This window comes from Andrena cerasifolii, chromosome 1, assembly GCF_050908995.1.
Source record: "Andrena cerasifolii isolate SP2316 chromosome 1, iyAndCera1_principal, whole genome shotgun sequence".
NCBI classification, from domain to species: Eukaryota; Metazoa; Arthropoda; class Insecta; order Hymenoptera; family Andrenidae; genus Andrena; species Andrena cerasifolii.
In genome coordinates, this window is record NC_135118.1 from 30,014,539 (window position 1) to 30,032,949 (window position 18,411).

An 18,411-nucleotide genomic window follows, 5' to 3' on the forward strand; every position below is an offset into this window, starting at 1 on the left:
AGGACTGATGGTGAGTTCCTTTAAGAAGCTAATCAAGAAGCACACGATAAGTATGTGTTACATAACAGTTAATATTTTATTAAAAAAGAAACATATTTATATCTTTATTTACAAATTTCACGGAGGCAGGCCAATCTAAAGTGGCACGAGTAACGATACGAAGTATTTACTGCAATCTCCAATGCTGAATGTACACTGTCCTATTATCACGAAGCGCGATAACTTGTCCCAATTTGCACTAGCGAAATATCGCAGATGTCATGTACGTCTTCGATTAATCGCACTCGTTAGAATTTTATTACTTTCATTATAAGTCAACGGAACATCGGCTTCTTCTATAATTACAAAGTACGAAAGTTTCGTAGGCGAGACAGAGTAACCATAAAACCATTCGAACAGTTTCCGCCTGATGCTCGTCCAGTAATTGTTATGGTATAAAGCTTCAACAATAAGTTGTCGTTTTAATGTAAAACCTTTCACTTTTTGTCGAGAGAGACAATTTATGCTCACGATTTAATTCTCTACTCCTCTCGTTGCGTTGTTCCCTTTAAAACATTTGCTACCCTTGGGGCAGGGTAGAAAATCAAGATATACAGGCTGAGTCACCTAACTCCACTACTTTGAATTACTTGTAACATTCAATTACAGCGTTCAAAAATTTTTCGAATTGTGGGGGCATAGGAACAACTAATTATTCCAAGATAGCACACAGACGTCTAAGGACGCCCAAAAGACGCCCTAAAGCCGTCCAGACCTAAAACGGACGTACACTTCTTTCAGATGTCTGTGCTATGTGGGTGCAAATCTTGATTTAAATATATTTTCACGTAACAAACAGTTTACAAGTAGTTTGAGGTGGCCGAGGTAGGTGACCCACCTTGTAAGTTGTATATACATTATTCACGAAGATTACGAATTAATCTTGTGATCGTTTCGATCATCGAAATGGTCCGATGTATTCTTCAGAAGCTGAAGGCGTTCGCGGCGCATGCGCGACCCTTGGCGTTCCAATCGCCTCGAACACATCGCGCTCGTACAGGACAAGCGCAGAAAGACACTCACGCAGATTGTATAATTTGAATTTTACTTCTCGTCGTCCTTGTAAGATTTATTTTCCGTTCCTCGCTTGTCGGTCATGCTAATTTCCTCGGTGAGATCGTCGTCTTCTGGCACGTCCACGTATTTGTAGAACTTCGCCATTATGGAGAATATTATGATGTCCAGGAACATCAGTCCCGCAAACAGGAAGAACTCGTAAGCCTGTCAACGTGAGAAAGGAAGCTCAGAATCATACATAATTTTGTTGGCACGGTGGAATAAACCCTTGGGTGTTCCAAAGTTTGGAATCCAAACCACAGGAAGCTATTAGTGCCATATTATTGTCTCTATAGAACACATTTTGTGGTTGGGTATTTAGTTCAAATACTAACGATAACATGATATCGTTTAACAAAGCTGTCGAATAATACCATATTACATTCAATTATATTATAGTTTGCACCACGGGCGGATTTGGGTATAGGCTAAGTAGGCTGCAGCACAGGGCGACAAATTTTAGGGCGTGAAAAATTTTGGGAAGCGACAAATTTTGGGCAGTAGAAATTTTTTGGAAGGGGCAGAGTTTGGGGAGTAAAATTTTTTTGGAAGCGGCAGATTTTGGGGAGTGAAAAATTTTGAAGGGCTTCAAATTTTGGGGGCGATAAATTTTTGGGGGCGATAAATTTTTGGGGGCGGAAAATTCTCGGAAGTAGCAAATTTTGAGAGCGATAAATTTTCGGGAGCGATCAATTCTGGGGAGCCGAGAATATTGAGGAGCATCAAGTTTTGGGCAGCTACAAATTTTGGGGAGCATTCAACTTTGGGAAGCGGTAGATTGTGGGAAGGGCCAATTTTTCCACTCCCGGGTTCCCTCACTCTCGATCGAAGGATTCCAAGAAATGGTGGGGAAAGCGTCCGAGCATACAGCGCATCGTGGAAATGAGATTATAACGAGAATTTACTATATAAACAGAACTATTCGCTAAATACACTTGCCTGCCTATCAAACCACGCCCCCTCCGAGATGATTATCACGATTAGATTGCCAATGGCGACCGTGAGCTGCCAGGCGGCCTGCATCAGTGACTTCATGCTGTCCGGTGACTGGGTGAACGCGAACTCCAGTCCAGTCACGGAGAACATCACCTCGCCCACCGTAATAACGATGTACTGCGGTAACATCCACAATATGTGCAGCGAGTTCGATTGTGTCACGACTACGACGTTCACATGCTTTCCACTGGCAGTGACAGAACCAACCACCGTGTACACCCCGCCCGATTTCAGCGGCACGTCGCTTTTCACTTTCTCGCCGTTCACAACTATGTCGTATGTGTCGTGCTTCACGTCATTCAGCTCACTGACTTGAGGGTCGGTGGTGGTCCAGTTGAATGTGAGGGGTATGCCGGCCCTGATTAGCTCCACGGTGACTGACGACCCCGGCGGGTCTACGGAGAAGAGGCCGCGCACCCTGGGTAGACCATCTCGAGATTTACTCACAGAGTCCTTGTAATGGTAGGTGAGGCCGTTGGGCGTGATGACGTAGGAGATTGCAGCGGCTTCCTCGAGTGCCATGTTTCCTGAAAATTGAATCGTGGAATCGATTAAGTTTAAAATCAAAACAATTGCGAAACGTGATTTACAGAAGGTGGGTCGTAAGTTCTTTAGCTTGGACGCTCAGAGTGATACAGTCATATAATTAGCAGAAATACAGTATTTATTCGATAAGAGCTCGGTTTGGCCTACACGTTAAGAGCTCGGCGCTATCTTCACCACTTCTGGCTCATTCATGCCCTCCGAGGCCGAGAGCGAGTCAGAGGGACTGAAAGCGGGCGAGGAACGTTAAATGCTCACCGCCAGTTCCGAGTCGCAAGCTCTTAGCGAATAAAATCGCTGAATTCGGGAATTTTCGCGATTCTCGACCTTATTCTGCGATCTTTAAACGTTTGTAGCTCGGAGCAACGTTAACCGATCTTGATGAAATTTTAGGCACGCATACAACTTACTGCAATCTACAAACGGGTTTTTTGAATTTTCATTACAAGCTCATAAAAAAAGTTTAAAAATCGACCTTTACTATTCTTTTCGCTATTCCAACCAAATACATTTTTTTTCAAAACGACGAAACGCGTCAGTTAGCAAACTAATCCTTCTAGCTTCTCAAAAAAACTCAAGTTGTTTGGACCAATTCTAAAAAAGTTATGCGATTTTAAAAAGTGTCCGAATATTAATGCGAGTCACTGTAGCCCAACGAACTCTAGTTCCTACTCGGGAAAGATGGAATTCTTAATTGCAAACGCACCGTACACAACGCTGTTCAGAGTAGGATTGTAGTAGCCAGCCGTCTTGCATCCCGTGAAGTCCGCCTTGTAACTCAACGTTTGCGTGCCCTTTACTTCGATGTGCTGGTTCACCCACATGTCCAAGTTTTGAAGTTCAGTCGTAGCGTTACCAATAGTCATAGGCACAGGGCAGTTTAGAGTGTTGAATATTCGCACTTGAGTCAGTCCCGCCGATGGTAGAATCGGTTGCGTTCCCTAGGGAAAGAAAGAAGGTTGTATCACTGTGTTGTCAGATTATTTCCACAGCATTAATCCCCAATAGAACTGTAAATATTCGAGTAACTTCTGTGACGAAGTCACGTCACGCGCCGCGTGAGCGTACGGCGCCAAGCAAAAGACGTAGTTCGCGCCGCGGCCGCTGGGCGGCCGCGGCCCCGCGGCGGTTCTCGCGGGCGAAGATGTACGGCCACGCAATATAAACGCCGCGGCGAGCGAAATCCGCAGCACTGGTGCTTGATAGATATACCGCTTTACGCAGTAAATCCAGTGTTCGCTTTTTGGAATTCGTGAGTTGTTACAGGTTTTTTGTCGGCCATCACTATATGCTGTGTCATTACCAGCCTTTATCCGAAATAGAGCGAGAGAAGCAATCTTTCGCTCCTACACTGCGTCAGAGAGAGAGAGGTATGTCTCTCCGCAACCGGATTATAGGCTAAGGCGGAAACCCTCTGGTTATCCTCCGCCGCGACTAGCAGCCGTACTTTGGGAGTTCACAGCCCGAGACTCACCGCGGCACTCTTGTACTTAGAGATAGACCGACCAATAAATAAATGTTATTTGTTTAACCACCACACTCCTTGATCTTCGCCGAACCCGGTCATACCGACTGAGTCGACAACTAAATCCTTTCTCCGTCCCTCCGGTAACCGTCTCGCCACCGGAGACGGTCAACACTTCAACTAGTTTCAAGTCCGTAGAGGGTTTAGTGACTCACACGTTCTATAATACCTTAAGCGTACAAATAGAAATCAGTTTTCAACGTCAACGTCACAAACGTCCTTATAACATCTCATCCTGTATGCGCGGATCGTGTTGCGCTATCTCGACCATGAGTGGCGCGATAGACTATATAATTTACTAATTTGCTCACGTACCTCCAGTTGAAGATCGACGAATGCCGATATAACGAAGGACAAGGCGGCCAGCAAGCCGCCGAGGGATAGCTTTCTCAAGGGCGTGCTGATCCCGACCTTAGACAGCACCGGATAGATACATGTCTCGAACAGGGGGATGAACGCCATCACCAGAAGAGGATTCACCACTAGCATTTGATCGGGTTGCAGCAGGAAACTGCCCATCTCGCCGTCCATTTGGGCCGCCTGAAGCGTCCATCGGGAGCCTTGCTGATCGTACAGCGCCCAGAATATCGGTATAGGGATAAACAGCTTTATGACCTGCAGGGCAGCCTTGATGTCGCTTATCAGCGGTTGGTCGTACTCGTCGTCAGCGTAGTCTAACCAGTGCTCCCTTTTCTCGCCCTTCGACTTTGACTTCTTGGAAATGGCGTGCTGGAGTGTCCAACACGGAATTGGAGACACCGGGAACAATTGCATGCATGTTTTTCCATTAAAAATGGCAGATAAATGTACCGAAGGGAAACAGTTTTATCGTGTTTTATCTGACTTCTAATTTATCATTTTAATTAATATTCGTTAAACACGAAGTACATGAAACTTACACAGATGCACTTGGAGACGACCAGCATGATGTTCCCGGTGGGTTGCCGTATCCTGTACAGAGGCTTGCCAAGTGCGAATATCACTGGTAAAAGAAGAAATGTGTTTAAAAAGGATAATTAAAGGTACGAATGAAGATAAATTAACGAATTAACTTAACCCTTTGGGTGCTATGATTCTATATACAGTTACTCAGAAAAGTATCCGTCCACCCCGTATATAACATGTTGTATATTAAATCGTCTTCGAGGTAAAACTCGTGCGAGAAACGCCGATGGGCGTTCGACGAGCGTGGTTGTTGGATACCGCCGGAGCGTTTCCGCACGCAGTTAAGTGTTCGAATCCCAAGCACCGAAAGGATTTTATATCCGATTTGTCGTGGAACTCACCGATGGACAGGGTCATGAGGATGGCCGGGACGAGGAACGCTAACGAGTAGCAAGAGTTGAGGCCGAAACATGTGACGTCGCTGCGTAGCACCGGCGTAAGGAAGGTCGATATAAGCGAGCCGAAGTTGATGGAAAAGTAAAACAGGGAGAAGAATGTGGACATGTAGCGCTCCTGCTGGGGCAAAACGAATTGGTCACCGCCGAATGCAGATACGCAAGGCTTTATCCCGCCTGTGCCGAAGGCTATAAGGAGTAGACCAACCAACGAAAATTCTCTACAAAATTAGACGTTTAACGAATGTTTTTAAATATCAATTCACAGACACTTTATGTTTATACAATTTAAATCGAGCATAATTTGCCCCCATTACAGGGCATCCAAATATATTGTGCGCTTTCAGAGGAAATACAGTGGTGTCCCGTTGTAAGCTATCCGCTCGAGGGAAAAGGGTCTCTTAACAAAACGGTATGCTATTCGGCTGGCTTTTCGTCTTTGCCGTCTTCTTTTAGTAATACAATGACCTCGCTACTTATCTCGAACGTTTGCGGCTACTCTCAGTCTCGCACTTGTCGCGGTGACTACAAGAGAAGTAGCGGGGATAGAAATAGAAATGTTCTCTTAAAGACATTAATTTTATTGCGTTTATATTTTTCACTTACTCTAGAAATGTTATTTAATAAATAGCAAAAAGTTTTATACATACCATTACTATATTTATTTTCTGCGCTATAAAATCCCGAAAATCGCTTAATTTATCGGCGCGCAAATCAGAATGACCCTTTAACGGAACGGAGGATCCGTGCTCTTAACGGGACAACGCTGTATCAATGAAACTGGTAACTTCTGAAGGTATTTCTGCGTGAAAAATTTCGAATATAGCTAATTCAAGTGCTCGATGCAGGTGTTTTTTTGTAGATTACTATTCAATCAGTATGGAACGTAACGTTTTTGAAATTTTGTAATGATAGTAGCTGAAGGGGTTGCCAGAGCGATCATTGCCTTGAATTTTGCCAGGGGAAAATCTCGAACTTCGAATTCAAAAGTTTCATTCACGCGATGAACACATGGTTGTTTAATGAAAATTCAAAATATGCTATGAACATGAATCATATTTATTGCAGAATTACCCGCAGAACTTATCAACCAGAGCAGAATTCAGATTCCTTTAACCCTCCGTGGTCACTTCTTCTTATAATCACAAATTAGTCGCATGGGGTTCACTGCGCCGCAGCGTCATTTTTTACCATTTTTACTATTTTCGTATTTTGAATCTTTTAACTTTCCAGTGATAATTGTACATTCGTAATGCTGTAATAGCCTTTTTCTAGAAATGTAAATTTGTAGTTGAAGAGATAGTTCTGGGAAGAAGCGATTATTTCTGTAAAAATTCATCAAATTTTTAAATTTTAATATCAAAGCCTAAATTCATTTCGAATCCGTAATGGCGCGAGATTTGAACTGGAAATTGGTGTGGGGTGTGACACACCCCGGGTGACCACAAAGGGTTTACATTAAAACTGTTTAATAGTAACATTCACAAGTTGGACAGAGGGGTAGCTTAGATCGACGATGAAACGCCATTCGTCTTACCTTGAGGGTAGCCCTACTGGCGGGGCCGCGCTGAGAGACAGAAGGAATTGCCCGATGGCGTAAACGATGCTCAAGTACAAGATCGTGCGAAACTTCCCAAGCATCGAGTCCGCCAGCACCGCCCCAAATAGAGGGAAGAAGTAGGCGAGCATCATGAAAGCATGATATATCGAGGTGGCTGAGTGTGACTCATAATTCAATTGATTCACCAAGTAGAGGGTCAACACAGCTAAACAAAGAAATTGGTCGATATTAATCTGTGTCTGTACTTCAAAGAGGACTATGATATTCTTGGCTTTTGCGCGTTCAATAATTGACTAACACTTATTTACACTGAGGTTAAGTCTATATCAACTTCAAACCTATTCATTATCTAATAGATAGTGTACACGATAGAATTTGACCGATTTTTGTTTTGGATTCATAATTCAATTTTAAACAGTTTTCTGTTAATCAATAATTAAATTTCTATTCGTTACACAACAATATCTTTGCCACTACTGTGGCTCTATAGAAAAGTTGAAGTCACGCCCCATTTTAACCCCCTAGAGAGGGGGGAGGGGGAGTTGGGAATCACTAACATTATAAGTTTAAAGAACCACGGAATCCATGATATCTGTGAGCAGAATGATTAAAATTGATCCAGGAGCTTCCAAGATATTAACCGTACAAGGTTACGTGGATCACCCTGTATATCTGTTCCACCAACAAGGCGAGTTCAACTGTGTAGCATACAGAGAAACATATGGTTCCATTATAAAGCAGTAATGATCTTGAAAACTGATAGAAATGACCTTGTAAAGAAAGTGTTCCTCCTAGCATGTTCGAGTGGTACACCCTGTATAATTGTCACATCTACACAGTTGAAATTCACCAATTTAGTGAAAGATACTTTGCAGCATTACTTACCTGCGAAAATATGGGAAAAAGTGAATCAACATTTTTACGTACTTCGCATTCCATAGAAGGAGAATCTCTCGCAGAATTCATTGCTGATGATGAAGAATACCGACTTCGGGTACTTCAGCTTCTGGAAAGTTTAAAAAAAAAAGAAGAACGAAATAGATTACGTTCGATTCGAGTAACGAAGTATAGCACGAACGAGAAACGCTGGTAACATGATTGTGTTGACCCGTTTAACTTCGCTGTCGATTAAGAGGAGAATCGTTGATTCTCTTGTAAAACGTGAAGGCCACGCGTTTCATGCAATTATTTACGCTATGTACAATCTTGTCTGTTACGTCGAACACCGGCACGTTAGACCATGCTTCAGAAACACAGCATCTTCGTAGGCTTATGGTAGAAACTTTGCACCAGCAATCATTAATATAAACAAAACAGTATTTCTAACTGGTTTCAACAGAAATTGTTTCTAAGTTATAAAAAGAAAATGTTTCTCTTTATTGAGAATAGGCACAGACTTAGAAACGCAAGATCAATTTTCATTTTTCATTTGTTAATTATTTTCAAATTTTTCTGAATAGTATTACATTTGTTGAAATTATTTCTCCGTTAAATTAGATATTAAACAAAGTAAAGGGTATGCAGAAATTAGCCCGCTGAATAATCATAACTATTCTCAAGGTTTTTGTTGTTAATTCGCGATGTGTAGCATTGGCACGGGTACCTATTTAAAGCTACAATTACTCGGGACTTACACGGTATCAAGAGCCTTACTGATAAGCTCGTGATTATGGCAATAAAAAATGAAAAGAAGCAGAAAATATAAAAGCGCCTACTTATTACATAGTGAGTTGTAGTATAGAACGACTGATAACAGTCGCCGTGGTCGCAATTACGCGTACTACGTTATCTACTAGAAGCTATGCAACTAATTAAACGAAATGCGTAAACTTTCCTGTAATTCATGCTTTAATGCGTTTCAGATTCCGCAGCCTCCCGAGTCACATTCGACTTCAAGGAATAAATCCTTCATGCATTATTCAGGATTGCCTATTAAGCGAAGTGCGTTCGTTTATGAAGTAACGTGTAAAAGTAGACGGCTGGCTAACGATAAGTCAAGTTCTCCAAAATGTGGTTGGCGGATGTTTCGAAGTATTCAGTATCTTTTAATTAGTGATTGATTCATGTTGAGTGGTCACAAAGATAAATATTTTCATAGAATCGCGTCACCGAATGTTGAATGTTTTCATCGACTGGTGATAAGGTGTATTTGATAACATGCGCCGAAATATGACACGGTAGCTGTATCCCATGTACAGAATGTGATCTCTGTTTATATAATAGCGCGGATTATGTACGTATGTAACGTTTGGTATTCACCATGCCATTCAATTGTCGCTTACAGTTCATTCACTTACGAAATGATGTAAGCATGTGCCAGGTGTCTTCTGTCAAGGATTGTGAGGCAATTTTTTTGGAGATTAGTTGGGGGAATAGTGAATCTGGTATATTTTAGAGTGCTTTGATATACTTGGAGTATTTCTTGTATTTAGTACCCACACGTGCTGTATTGGGAGGGTTGGTGGTACCTGAGGAATTCGAAGTGTTCAGACTACTTGGAGTACTCGCAGTACTTAGAGCACGATACATTAGATTCGATACCTCACTTGCCGGGCAGACGGCGAGAGGGGTAAGCCTATGCTTATATATGAGAGCTCTGTGATACCAATTGTAGATAAAAAAAATTATATGGGCAAAAACGTTATTAACATGTCTATTCCTAATAAAATTATTACTACATATTTTGCTTTTAAAAAGTATGTTTAATGCAGCTAGAAACACGATATTTTCATTAAAAGTAGCGTAAATATGTGAGTGAAATGCGGCAACGTCGCTTTGCTTTCATCTTTTTTTTTGTCTTTCCACCTCAAATTTTTGGCGTCCTTTTGCGCGTTTGTACCAGTTCGTAACAAATTACTAAATACACGTTTACAGCTTGGTAGTGTTTTTACTAATTTCTACTGTATGATTTGTACAAGTGTACATTGTATGCGTCACTACCCGGCGTACAGCATTGCCACGTTTCAAACAGTTCCTTCAGGCTGTTCTAAAAATACGAGATCATTGCTGTGTATTTATTTAATTATCTAATAAACCGGTACGGTTTATTTCTGATTTTCTTTTTTACAATTTCACAGGGATATTTAAGCTTTTCATTGCAACATTTTTTAGAACTTTCTTATCATTTTTAAGGACTCTGTGTAACACTTTATAGAAATTGTATCTCTTCTCCCATAAGAGCTCGTGTATAGGAGCGCAACTTTGATTTCAATTTTTTCAAAAGAACCTGTGGTCAATCGACTTGAAACTTTGACACAATGCAGACTACCCTTTGAACATGAGATTAAAACTCTTTTCAAAGCTTTCTTATCATTTCTCTTCCGGTATCGAACCTTCTTAAAGTACTCTGAATATTTGGGGTACTTGGAGTACTCCGTATACTTAGGGCACTTAAAGTACTCTGAGCATTTGGAGTATTCGTAATACTTAGGGTACTTAAAGTACTCTGAGTACTTAGGGTACTTGGGGCACTCAGAGTACTTGGTGTACTGGTAATACTTACTCACGAGTACTCAGGAATACTCACGAGTACTCAGGAATACTCACAGTATTCTGGGCATTTAAGGTACCTAAAGTACTCCGAGTATTTGGAGTACTTAGATTACTTAAAGTATTTCGTGTATTCGTAGTACTTGGAATATTAAGTACTAGGACTTTCCTACTTGTGGTACTATAATAATAAAGTGATCGAAGCACTTAGACAACTGGTTATTAGACTATTGGTACATACAGTGGACTATCGAATTATCGATACATTGAAGTGTATTATAATCACTAGAAGTATAAATCATGATCATCAACTCCCAAATAAACTTTCCGCGACACTTCATACAAGACACCCTACACAGCCATCGTTATTCACCGCATTTGATAATGCACCATGCCTGTACCTTACAATCAATTTCCAATAACATACACTCCAATTCCGGGGGAAACTAACGCGCCTTTCACCTTGCGCCAGTGGAATACGTTCCCATCGATATAGTGCAAACTATACCAAACAACCCTCGACTTTCGAATCCGACCTACAATCCAATCTGAATCGACTCATAACGGACTCTAATATCGTGGATCGCATCTCCTCTGAGTGCTCGAGAATCGCTAGCGCCTTACCGAAACAGAAGAAGGAAAATTCCACCGAGATCCCTACCTGCTTCGAGTCCAGATCTATCAGGACCATTCTGCTCGGATTCACGACCACGGGCCGCGATGAAATTCAAACTGATCACTAACAGCGGCTTTCCACGGGACAGATAGACTCAGCTGATAGTTTCCATGGGGGCACTCTTTTTGCCAATACGACGGGCGGGAAGGCGGGTAATGGTGCATAGATCACCGATCGGCCGATATTTTCGCGCAGAGCAGGCACCGTTCGCCCCGCACGGTAGACAAAGCCGTACTGTTGACTTTCCGGTAGCGTGCATACGCTATGTAAGCAGCACGATGTAGACCGCGCGACAGTGGCGAAGATTGCCGAACGTAAACCGTGTGTCGCGCGCATTGAAGGTACCGCAATGTGAAAGTGCCGTCTCGCGTAACGTATTACGCCTGTAGACCTTGCGTCTAATAGTAACGCGAACGACCAGCAGTAGCGACGAAACAACGACACACCAGTTTCTATAAAAGTTGTTGGGACTTGTTGAACACACAGTGGCCAAGATATGCGCGTTGCCGGTTTTAATCTGTGAAAAGCGCTTCCTGGCAACGTCTCGCTGTTTCCTGCCGTTCGTATAAGGCGAATGTCCCAATTCCTGCTCATTTAAGAGGTAACTCGTCATAAAGAAGGTGTAAAAAGTTTGTTCGCGATCAAAATTTTCAGAGTAATTGATTAATTCTTTAATAATAAATCAACCAATTCGGAAACTGTTTAAGAAATATATTTCAAGATGTTTAACTATTAGTAATTTGTAATTAAATATATAATGCTCTAAATGTCCGTATTTCTGCTGATGAGAAATAGCGATTGCAAGCTCGTGCAACACTCGTGTAAATGTTTAAATAGTTTAGAATTATTTTGTTGCAACTATAGTACAAATGTAACGCATATAATAATAAGAAAAATAGAAAATGAGCAGAAATGGGGACATGAGCAGAAATTGGGACATTCACCTTAGTGCCTATCCGAGATATAGTGATTTAGGTGTGAAGTCCCTCAGCGGGGTCTTACCCGACACCCTGCTCGGTACTGGCCGCTAAACGTGCCCCACTACTCTGTGATGCCAGCTCGGGGACGGGTTCCCTCGAGAGTTTCCCCCACCTCGCGCACACTATGCCGGAGCTGCGTGTCCGTGAGTTGGACTCCGAAGCGCCGAGCTCACGGACACGCTGCTCCGGCGTAGTATGCGCGAGGTGGGGGAAATTCTCGTGAGAACCCGTCCCCGAGCTGGCATCGCAGCCCCTACTACCTCTTGCAGGACTGTATTTAGAGAAGACCAGAACAAAACCGGGGCCCTAACAGAAAATAAAGCGGAAATGGAAGATACGGTTTATTATTGTTAAAATTTTTAATAGCCGGTAGCAAATTGATGTCTTTTAATAATGATAAACCGCATCTTCAATTTGTATTTTATATTCTGTCAGGGCCCCGGTTTTGTCCTGGTCTTCTTTAAAAACAGTCCTGCAGGAGCAGGGAGGCACGTTTAGCGGCCAGTACTCAGCAGGGTGTCGGGTAAGACCCCGCTGAGGGACTTCACATCTAAGTCACTATATCTCGGATAGGTACTATAATTAATCCAGCGATAGTGCTGTAAAACAGTCACGCCACGTGTTCTTTTTCTTCACGCATCTTATTCTTTTTTCGATAAGTAACAATTAAGTGATAAATTTCATAGAAACACGTGACGTCGGAAAGGCTCGACGGTATTGTCGCGATATCGGTGTTACATTGTGCTTCGGTGACTTTAGACTTTAGATAGATGACTGTAAGATCGTAAAGAGATAACGGCTGGGAGTCGAACGAAACTATAATCTCGAGCCAGTGAATCCAAAGTTCAATTAGTGGCAAAATGTAGCAACTGGTTGTCTGGGAGAGAAAGGGGAGATATCGGAAGGTAATCGGGGGTGTTAGGTTGATTATGGTTGATTAGGGGGATTACTAGTTAATGGTATCGGCGATAAAGAGCGATGATCGATGACGATTTACTTGAAATAAACTGGCAGGAAACGACGTGGCGTGTTTGTTGTGTTTAGTATAGGAACAGTTTCGTTTGATTTTTAATCGTCTCGTTTGAAGTAGCTGAGTCGAGGCTGCTCCTTCGGTCGTGGGGAACCTTTCGATGGAAAAAGAAAAGTGAAATCTGATGACGATTTCTGGTCAAGGAGCCGGGACGTTATTTCGTGAAACTGGTTCATTTTGCAGGGGCGTGAGTTACGAATTACGATGCTGGACAAATTTACACGCCGATCTGTTTGCTTTGAGATCAAGGCTCTCATCGTTGACCGACATTGTCCAACATAGGTACACATGTACAGGGGCTTCCAAAATACGTGGAACAATACAAAAATAAATATAAAAAATGTAGAACACTGTGTTTTCTTATAACTTCTTGTTTCATCAATGAATTTTGAGGAGCACAAAACTAATTTACAACAACGTGTGGTACTTGTTTTTTCAACTTAGAACTCGTCATTATGCGCATTCTATTTTTGAAATCGATTTCTTCGGAAACAAAGGGTCTTACAAAACTGTTTCGTTCTACTTTTTCGACTGATTTTTTTTTTTTTTTTGTTTAAAGGAGAGTCGTCTTTCTGACTGCATTCCGTGTTTTGAAATGCCCTGTGTTCTGAATTTTCCTCTTTACAAGAAATTAACTGCCAATACATAATAACGAAGGACAATCTCGCTACATGGGATTTTTATTCGTCGATATCCCGCCTCCTCTGCTCAGAGTTCAATTAACTCGGGGGACATTCCACGCGAAATCGGACACTTTTTGGAGTAACATTTCGGATGTGGCTGAAATTTGAATATGTTGTAGTGTTTAGGGATATATAAACATATCTCGAAGGATTTTTGACAATTTTCAAAAATGTCGATTTTACAGCTGTTTGAAGGTGAGTGGTAACTTTTTTTCAATAAATTATAACTATGGAAGTAGTGAACAGATGGAGACGAGGTTTACGGCGATTTGTAGAAAAGACATCGAAGTTTTAAGAACAAATTATTTCAGTTTCAGAAACAAATTTTTTTAACCATTTTTGTGCAATTATTTTAAACAAATGCATTCGACATTTTTCAAAATTGTCAAAAATCCTTCGCGATATGTTTATATATCCCTAAAGACTACGACATATTCAAAATTTAGCCATATCCGAAATGTTACTCCAAAAAGTGTCGAATTTCGCGTGGAATGTCCCTCAGTGAAAGTGTAAGTGTCGTGCTTGTCAGGTTATGTATAAATTGTGCACAAATTATTTACGATACGGTAACCGAAGGTGAAGAAGAATTCGTAAAGTCGAGAATTTGTATCTCCATTTTTCAGTCTCGCATTAAAAAATGCAGTCAAGGTCGAAGCCAGATATATTGGCCGGTGAATTCGTTTTCGCGAACAGCGATCGAGGAGAAATCAACCACCACCACCTGACGATCGTGGATTTGTCATTTGGAGTTGCGAGGCCCTGGCAAGGTACGGTGAGGGTAGCGGGAACGCTGCTCAGCTTCGCCTGAACCTAGTCATTTGGCTGTTATTTATTCTGAGCGTAATAGTTGTGTGCGTTACGAGGCTATGCGTAGACCAATACTAGCTGAAGCTATCGAGAAAGAATCAATGTTCTGACCAATAAAGTTCCTAAATTTTTTTGGAGCTAACGCACACCTATTCTGGTTTGTGCACTTCTACGCTGAAAGCTCGGTTTGGCCTACACGCTAGAAGCTCGGCACTATCCCCACCACTTCTGGCTCGCTCTTGTTCTGCGAAGGCGAAAGAGATGGAACGAGAGCGAGTCGGAAAACGATGAGAAAAGGAGCACCGAGGCAGGTAAACGGTGTGGTGGGAGAATACCCCTCACGAAACTCACTGACTAATATATCTGGCTTCGACTCTAGAGCATAATTAATTCGAACGCAATATAGTTTATTGAAAAAAAATCGAGACTAATTTCTCTTTCTTGTTTTCTTATATTTATTTCTTCCAGGTGAAATCAAATATGTATCGATAAAAAGTTGCGCGATTCCCGGGAACTTAATCCGGACGTGTGATTTTTCTGATAATTCCCTCACGATCGCCGAACGTGACATAATTGGTGGCGTTTCTTATCGCGGAATCGTAAGAATGCTACACCGATGGTTGAAATCCAGTTTCTACCGTTAACAAGACCTTTCTTGTTGTAGATAAGCGAATATACTTTATATTTACCTTCTGATTCTCCTCCACATTACTGCCATTATCCGAGTGATCTGAAAACACATAGAGAGCAGGTTGATAAGATTCCTATAGCGCGGAAATCACAATTCTTTCTTTTCAGTAAGACAATCTACCTATAAGTTAGTATTAAAATTCTAACGCAACACAGTGTCCTCCATCATTTGGTGGCTTCTTGCACACTAAAAGGGATCTTTCTTCCCGTTCGCACAATAAATTATAATAATAATAATAATAACAGAGCATGTTGTCGTAGAACATCCCTTTTAAAAGCAGCCTCTTATAATCACTCAATACTAAGGCTGACTATTGATCAGAGTGAAACAGAATAAGAACATTATTTTTTCAGTCCTCGAAGAATACAAAATATTTAGTATCCAGTAAAGGCAAATCTCAAAAATAGATCGATCAACGTCAGGAAACCGAATATTTCGTTATCCAAAGATACCCTTATCGAAACGGATTCTCCTTACCGAGTAGCAACTTATTCATTCAACTAGCAGAGCTTTCACCTTCCCCCTATTTCTTCTTCGGCCTTTCACACCCACCCCATTAACATAATCACATGTATCAACAGTACGAATGACGTAAATCCTAGGACAGTTGCATACACTACGGCTGACTTTCCCGCGATCGGTATGCAGCTCGCTGGCGCAGATTGACGATTAAATCCATATTTGACATATTTCAAAGATAACAGGGAATATACAAACGCCGTAAATGACGCTCGTCCCGCGAGACATGTCTGATTAAGAATTGAGAGGAAAGGAGAATCTCTCCAATCGACGAGGATCAGTCATTATTCGCGTTACGCTAATGGCTGTGCAACGGGGTTAAAAGCGCCAGCTGTTGTGCCCGCCAGTAGAAAGTAATCTGTTATGTCAGCCATTAAAGATCTAACTGGCGCTATGGCGATGTGTTGCCTCCAAAAATTGGGTCACGGTCCAATCAGACATCGACGCCGAATGGGAAGGGGCACGATTTGACACGCGTCACCTTGTCAAATACATAAAGTTTAAGCCACCACGTAATTATTCGTTTGTAATTGCTCATGGTGGACGAAGAACTCTGGTTCGGCACAGAGGGTGTACAGGGTGTTTAAAAAGAGATGGTCACTGCTTTTAGGGGCAAATAATACACCTCGGGATCGGTGGAAATTTGTAAAAAAAAACTTTATGTTAATAATCATTATAATTAAATTAATGTTTTTAATAATTAAAATTAATGTTGATTTTTAATAATGTGAATTTAATATTTAAAATTACCTAATATTAATTTTTAATAATTTAAATTTAATAATTAAAATTAATATTAATTTTTAATAATTAAAATTAATATTAAATTTTAATAATTTAAATTTAATATCTAATTAAAATTACCGAATGTTCATTTTGTTTACATCAACATATTCTGCTCGCTGAAGGGAGACATTTAATTTTTCTCAAAATCGTGAAAAATCGTTTCATCAAATACATATAAGTACGAATCACTTCACCCCTACCAAAATTTTATCAATTTTTTTTTAAAAGACATTGCGTTCGCTACATATGGTTAATTTCAAACTTTTCTCCTCTCAGCGAGGAAAATGTGTTGATGTAGAAAAAATAACATTAATTTTCAACGTTACAAACAATTTTTGCGGCCAGTTTTTCTTTGTCAAATCTCCACCGATCCAGGGGTGTAGATTCACCGCTGAAAGCAGTGACCATCACTTTTTTAACACCCTGTACAGTAACTCCATGGAATATTTATGGAGTCAATCGAAAGTGTAGGAAGAAATTTCGATAGGAATCTTTTTCACAGTTTTAGAACTTTTATTATATGTTAATATTAAAGGAGTGCAAAGTTACAAAGCGATAAGGCAAAATTGCTTGATGTACGAGTGTTAAGGTTCACCCCCTCCAAAGTGATGTAGTAAGCGGCTCGAATTCAAAATGATTTCAGATTAAATCGGGACGATCTATTCATGATGAAATGCCGCAGATTTGTACGTATTGCGATTATCGTCTACGATTCGCGACGTATGTAGACCGCAGTCGACGAGATTTCAGTCTGTTTGTAATTAGATAACGGGTTCGAAATATCGAGTCTTTGGATTTCTCTTTTGGAAAATTTCATTCTTCGTACCTCGTGAAATTTAATACGAATTTAATCGCATCGGAAATTGTACCACGGCTAGTCCTCTACCAATTAATCCATAATAAATTTCAGCTCGCCAAATTTTCGATGACGAAATAAATGTGCTCAAGTAGCCTGAGTGGAAATAATGGCACGATAATAATATTGATTAAACTGTTTATGTTTCTAGTGCATGCACTTCAGATCCAGAGTTCATTTTTCAAAGCACTTCATAACTTCAAACGACAGACACTGTTAGAGCGTAACAAAGATTTATTTAAGAAAATAACGATTTTTGATTCACAAAACGTAAATACGTCATTTTGACTTTAATATGATCTTTGGTGCCTTTCACGATCAAACTAAACGTTGCCCCTAGGTAACTTCGATCATGTTGTAGCGAACTTATACAACAGTCAAGTGAATTGTTTAAGTAACACTTCCTGCACGTTTGTTTTTTTTTAATTTTCTAATTCAAATAGTATTGCCAAAATGTGGAACGTGAATGAGCAAGATTGCCGGAACATGAAATCGTGTATGTACCTTGGATAGCGTCCATGGAGTCTTTGGGTTCGTTCATCGTGCTGCTCGAATTGACAAAACCGTACCTGTTCCTATAACGTTAAGACGAATACTGATCCAGTTTTTCAATTCCGTTATCATCTTGTGATTATCTCGCCTTATCAATCGAAACATGCAAGCCAACAATTAATTCTGGAGATAGATATCGCCCGCTCGATGGGGGTAACATTGTTTCAGATACAAAAGGCAGTCTTCCGCCGATTGGACGCGGTTCGTCGAAGGCGAGGACGAACACCGAAATGGAATCGGTTGCAATCTGCGCGATAGCCACGGCGAATCGAATTTTCTAGC

General features: G+C 41.0%; 1 protein-coding gene across 2 annotated transcripts; it reads right to left on the reverse strand.

The window, feature by feature from the left end:
• Positions 1 to 53: 53 nt before the first annotated feature.
• On the reverse strand, positions 54 to 18,197 carry LOC143375032 (peptide transporter family 1). 2 transcript variants are annotated; one of them, XM_076823748.1, is made up of 10 exons: positions 18,082 to 18,197; positions 15,415 to 15,455; positions 7,988 to 8,066; positions 7,037 to 7,265; positions 5,446 to 5,720; positions 5,059 to 5,141; positions 4,475 to 4,888; positions 3,341 to 3,575; positions 2,035 to 2,618; positions 54 to 1,260 (listed from the first exon to the last, which is right to left on the reverse strand). In XM_076823748.1, exons 1-10 carry the CDS (start codon positions 18,116 to 18,118, stop codon positions 1,084 to 1,086), a joined length of 2,154 nt encoding a protein of 717 aa, XP_076679863.1. In that variant the 5' UTR covers positions 18,119 to 18,197; the 3' UTR covers positions 54 to 1,083. The 2 variants fall into 2 exon arrangements, with proteins under 2 accessions (XP_076679863.1, XP_076679855.1); XM_076823740.1 differs by lacking the exons at positions 54 to 1,260; positions 15,415 to 15,455; positions 18,082 to 18,197 and adding an exon at positions 11,211 to 11,607 and having other exon boundaries at positions 1,999 to 2,618.
• Between the last annotated feature and the right edge of the window lie 214 nt (positions 18,198 to 18,411).

Coding starts and splice junctions, on each gene's coding strand:
- LOC143375032 (XM_076823748.1), bottom strand. CDS start 18,118: ATGAACGAACCCAAAGACTCCATGGACGCTATCCAAG. Junction 5,721..7,036: donor CCAGTAGGGCTACCCTCAAG/GTAAGACGAATG, acceptor CTAATTTTGTAG/AGAATTTTCGTTGGTTGGTC. Junction 2,619..3,340: donor TCTGAACAGCGTTGTGTACG/GTGCGTTTGCAA, acceptor TTCAATTTTCAG/GAAACATGGCACTCGAGGAA.